Source organism: Eucalyptus grandis, chromosome 10, assembly GCF_016545825.1.
Source record: "Eucalyptus grandis isolate ANBG69807.140 chromosome 10, ASM1654582v1, whole genome shotgun sequence".
In the NCBI taxonomy this organism is placed as follows: Eukaryota; Viridiplantae; Streptophyta; class Magnoliopsida; order Myrtales; family Myrtaceae; genus Eucalyptus; species Eucalyptus grandis.
This window is the reverse complement of record NC_052621.1, coordinates 34,567,247-34,571,696: the sequence shown is the minus strand read 5'-3', so window position 1 is coordinate 34,571,696 and position 4,450 is coordinate 34,567,247. Positions and strand designations below refer to the sequence as shown.

General features: G+C 39.3%; 1 protein-coding gene across 1 annotated transcript; it reads right to left on the bottom strand.

Annotated features, from left to right (window-relative positions):
- Positions 1-460: 460 nt before the first annotated feature.
- On the bottom strand, positions 461-3,062 carry LOC104421209 (omega-hydroxypalmitate O-feruloyl transferase). Its single transcript, XM_010033089.3, has 4 exons — positions 2,925-3,062; positions 2,071-2,556; positions 1,634-1,960; positions 461-1,258 (listed from the first exon to the last, which is right to left on the bottom strand). The coding sequence occupies exons 2-4, from the start codon at positions 2,521-2,523 to the stop codon at positions 725-727; spliced, it is 1,314 nt and encodes a 437-aa protein (XP_010031391.2). The 5' UTR covers positions 2,524-2,556; positions 2,925-3,062; the 3' UTR covers positions 461-724.
- Positions 3,063-4,450: the final 1,388 nt, after the last annotated feature.

Here is a 4,450-nt window from a genome sequence, read left to right as displayed (position 1 = left end):
AATAGTATGCGGGACACGCGATTCAATTTACAAGGATATATGGTATCAAGATGATCATTTAATATGAATGCCCATACATGATTCATAACAAATTCCTCCTTATACATAAGGAGCTTACTAAATTAAGATTAAGATTTGACTTCATCTAGAACATTTCTAGTTTACTCTATAATAGATAAGATAGACTTTATGGACTAAAATTACGATGAATGGCCTTTGAAACTACAAAAATAGATTGAACCATGAAAGGCATCAATGTTTTCTCTATGCTGTAAGGCACTTGCCTAATTGCCTGATTGCACACCATCTTTAGCCCCAATTAATAAGCACCAAAATATTGTTGGTTCCATCAATTTTTCTTTGGAATAGAAAAGGAAATCGAACCTTTCCACAAATATAATAACCTTTAATCAAATTGATCTCAAACAACAAGAAGGAACAAATGATAATGACAAAAATGTAAAACAAGAGGTTGAAATTCATACTGACAATCATATTCAATATAATCAATTACAAGTGTAAGTAATAAGGTGCACCAAGACTGAATTACAAAAACTGATTGATAGACGACATGGAAGATATCTATCGAGTGTTGAACACATCCAACTTATTTGGAAATTCCACTTGTCGTTTGTCACACCAACTCAAACTAATTTCGCACCCCACTCTCGCCACGTATAGCAATATTGCAACTATAAACAAGCTGTCTTGAAGATGTATCAACTTAAACTTGGAGCAACTCTTGGAAGGTGTTCATGGCTGAAAATGGCAAACTCAACACCACCACGACGTCCTTCTTATTTCTCCATCCCCTCAAAAACAGGCAGGACTTAGCCGGCAGGCTACCGGTCCCGAACTGCCTCGGCTCCCCCCATCCAAAGTCTGAGCTGCCATAATCCAGCTTCGTCCAAGAACTTATTAGTAGCGTGCCCAGGGCGAACTCTTCAAATCCATACTTGTCCAAATAGTCGATCCTTGACCGCGCATAGTCTTCATTCACCCGCTCGATCGCCTCGGCTATTCTCTCCGCAGTGGAAGAGATCGGCTCATCAAACAGCTCTCCCGTGTTGCAAAGACAGCATGGGAAGACCACGGCATTTCCAAAGAAACCATCAGGAATGGGAGGGCTTAGCTTAGACCTGAAATCAACCGGAATAGTGAGCATTGTTTGTTGGTGCGGTTTCATCTTGAGGGCCATGCTTCGAGTTCGCCACACCAGGGCTGCGAGTGCTACGAAGCTGGAGATGCTGCGCTTCACCTGTTGTTTATGAGGACTAGAAACCGTCAGTGCACTTTGAAAACACTACTCTCTAGCGACCAAAAAATAAGATAAAAGGGAGAAGTCCCCATTTAGTCGCTAGAATTTCTTGTGACCATATTTTCACCGTCATTTTCTTTTGGGTGCACTCATTGTCTGAAAGTTGGATTAAGTAACTCTGAATGTCATTTTGATATGCCTGGGAGTACCTTTTAAATTCTTGTGTAACTAATTGTGAGTTGGCAAGCGCTCCGACAATAGTAATGAAGGACCGACCATCTCCTAACTTTTTGGCATATCATCCCCAAATTTATTCTCGTGCTGTCAAGTATATGTCGTTGTGGATTGCCAGGCATTATTTGAAGTCAACATTACCTGTCCACAAGCTGTTGCCATTTTTTTAACTGCTGCCAGCTTCTCAGAGTCAAAGTGGAAAGATTTATGCACAAATTGCTCCTTCTCGTAGAGAGCTGTCATATTTGATACGTCACTTAGTTGAACAAAGTCATCATAGGGACCGCAAATTCGAGGAGGCATCCTTGGCTTTAGAATAGTTCTGTCGTGATAAGGGACCACCGATAAAGGCTTGCCTCTTGCAATTTCAGCCCAAGAATTGATGAATGTCATGGCAGAGATACCATCGGACATACAGTGGTTGAGAGCTATCCCCAGAATGAGACCTCCATTCTTTAACTTTGTTACCTGTTTTCACTCCAAGTTAATAATATAGACATTAGATTAGGTAACCGTAAATTGTAAGAATGATTGTGAAGTATTTTCCAGAATTGGTGAGTACATAAACCATTGTTCACCTGTGCAGTTAGAAGGGGCGCAGTTTCCGGCATATTTTGGGTCGTAGGGTCTTTGTAAACAAGCTTTCCTAAAACATCAGGATGAAGAATTGACATATCGCCAAGACTGTCAAGGTCACAGTCGGCCACGGCCTCCACAAATGGCACTCCTAGTTTCTTTTGGCAATCAACAATCAACTTTCCTTCGGAGCTTTTTGCTAATCTCCCCGCAAGTGGGTAGTAATGAACCAAAACTTTGGATAGAGCTTGTCTAACCACATCTACCGCATTCTCGTTGCTTCTTTCGAAACAATAGATGGTCGACACAACTATGTGAGCCACTTGATCGATGCTAGTTAAGAAAAGGAAACCTCCGGGCGTTTCATGTTCTGGATGCACGGCGACAGGGATGGATTTTTCTACCGTTAGGCCACTGCCGTCCACGGCTTTGGGTGCCTCAATAGGCGATGGCATATCTCAAACTTTATTTTAATGTCCGACTTTTCCCTGAGAAAAATGCGTTACAAAGTTCAAACAAAGCTATCGGATAGCAGGAAACGACATGCACATGTTAAGGCTATATTACGCTAAACTTTTAAACCTTGTATGCAAGCAAAGTGGTGGATATTCTAGCACGTTTGATCTCACATGTAAACACCACTTGAGTTGTATGAAGAAAGAACCATGAGGAGTTAGAACAGTGAAGACGATAACATGAAAAAATACAAGAGCGAAGTGAAACTTTATATGGGCATGAGGATTGTATTTTGGCTAAAATCATACATTCTTAGGTGAGAAGGTTATGATAAACCTAGTCGACCAAATCGATCCTGCTGAACAGCTTCAACTTTATTAAACATGAAAAGGCTGCTTACCTTCAAGAGCCTGGGAGAGAGAGAGAGAGATCGTTCAACACTTGAATTATTGGGTAAGTGCCTGCGGAGACGCTACTTAAATAGACCCATAATTATTGAATCATTTGGAATGTTGTGTCTCGGTAGGTAGCAACAAACGACCCATTTTACAGTGCTTTTTGAAAAATTTCAGATCGTCTTATACCTAATGACTTCGCAGTGAGGAAGATGGCTCCTTGACGCCTAATTTCTGTTTTGGACATTAGAGTGATCCCTTCATCCGATTAGTTCCGCCTTTCTTGCTCTTCATTCCTTTCTTTTCTTTTTTTTTTTTTGGTAAAGTGCTCTTCATTCCTTTCGTTCTACAAAAACTATCAAAAAGTTTCTCCTTCTTGGTACTGAATTGCTAATTACGTTAATCAGATACTCAAGGAGTGGAGCCCCCGGCCGGCCACGATTGGGTGCTGAGGGTGGTAGCTCGCTCAGTCCCAGTGGGTTTTGGCATGCTTCCGAAGTTCCAAAATCTACAAGAACTCTTCTCGACTTCTGTTACAAATATGAGGGCTCTCAAAATGGGTCACAAACTCATATATTAAGCCAAATATATTAAAGTGGGTATATATGGATGGACCTATCAAAGTGGGCATAGACCCATTTCTTAGTCCATATATGATGGGCTGAGTAATTGTATGGATTGGTTATATTTAGTAAATTAGTTAAATGGATTTAAACATAATATGAATGTCAATTGGGTCATAAATAAGTTTATAACTTACTTAGATTCAATCTACATCTATGACTCTCTTTTCATTCTTTCTTGCCCTCACTCGATCTCCCATTCACTCACTCCACACTCTCATCTTAGTTTGGATACGAGTTTTCCTAGATTGATTAAATATGAAAGTAATTTATCAATATAGTTTGAATCGAGTATAGATTGGGTATGGATATGAAAATGGGTCAAAACGGATTAGATGGGTTTATTTTGATTGGATCATTTTTTAATCGACTCAAACCTGACCATACCTACTCATTTGATAGGTAATATATGGGTCATCTCAAATTTATATACATATTTGTTGAGTTTTGACTTTCAAATTAAGAGATAAGGGTATTTTAGATTATGCACATTTATTTTAGGAATTTTTGAAGGGAGACTATAAAAGGAATGTGTTTAATAATATATCTCCAACCCTAGCCTCTATATCTCTTTTTTTTCCTATCTTCTTGTTGGATATTTAGATCTTGTGGCTCACCAAGTGGTTTTAGAGCTTTTTGGATTGTACATTCATGTTTTTTCGTTGAAAATAGTGAAATTCCTCTCTCTCTCCTCATGATTTTTCCCGTTTTGGATTTTCCACGTAAATCTTGCATCTTGTGTGATTTAGATTTTCTTTTATCCTTTGCTACTTGTTCTTAGATTGATGCAACTTTGATTGGTGTTTTTCCGCAACAAATTGGTATTAGAGTGAAGGAATTTCAGACTTTTCGTTCGAGATGGCATCTATCAAATTCGAAGTGGCATCATTCGGTAGCCAAAGCAATTT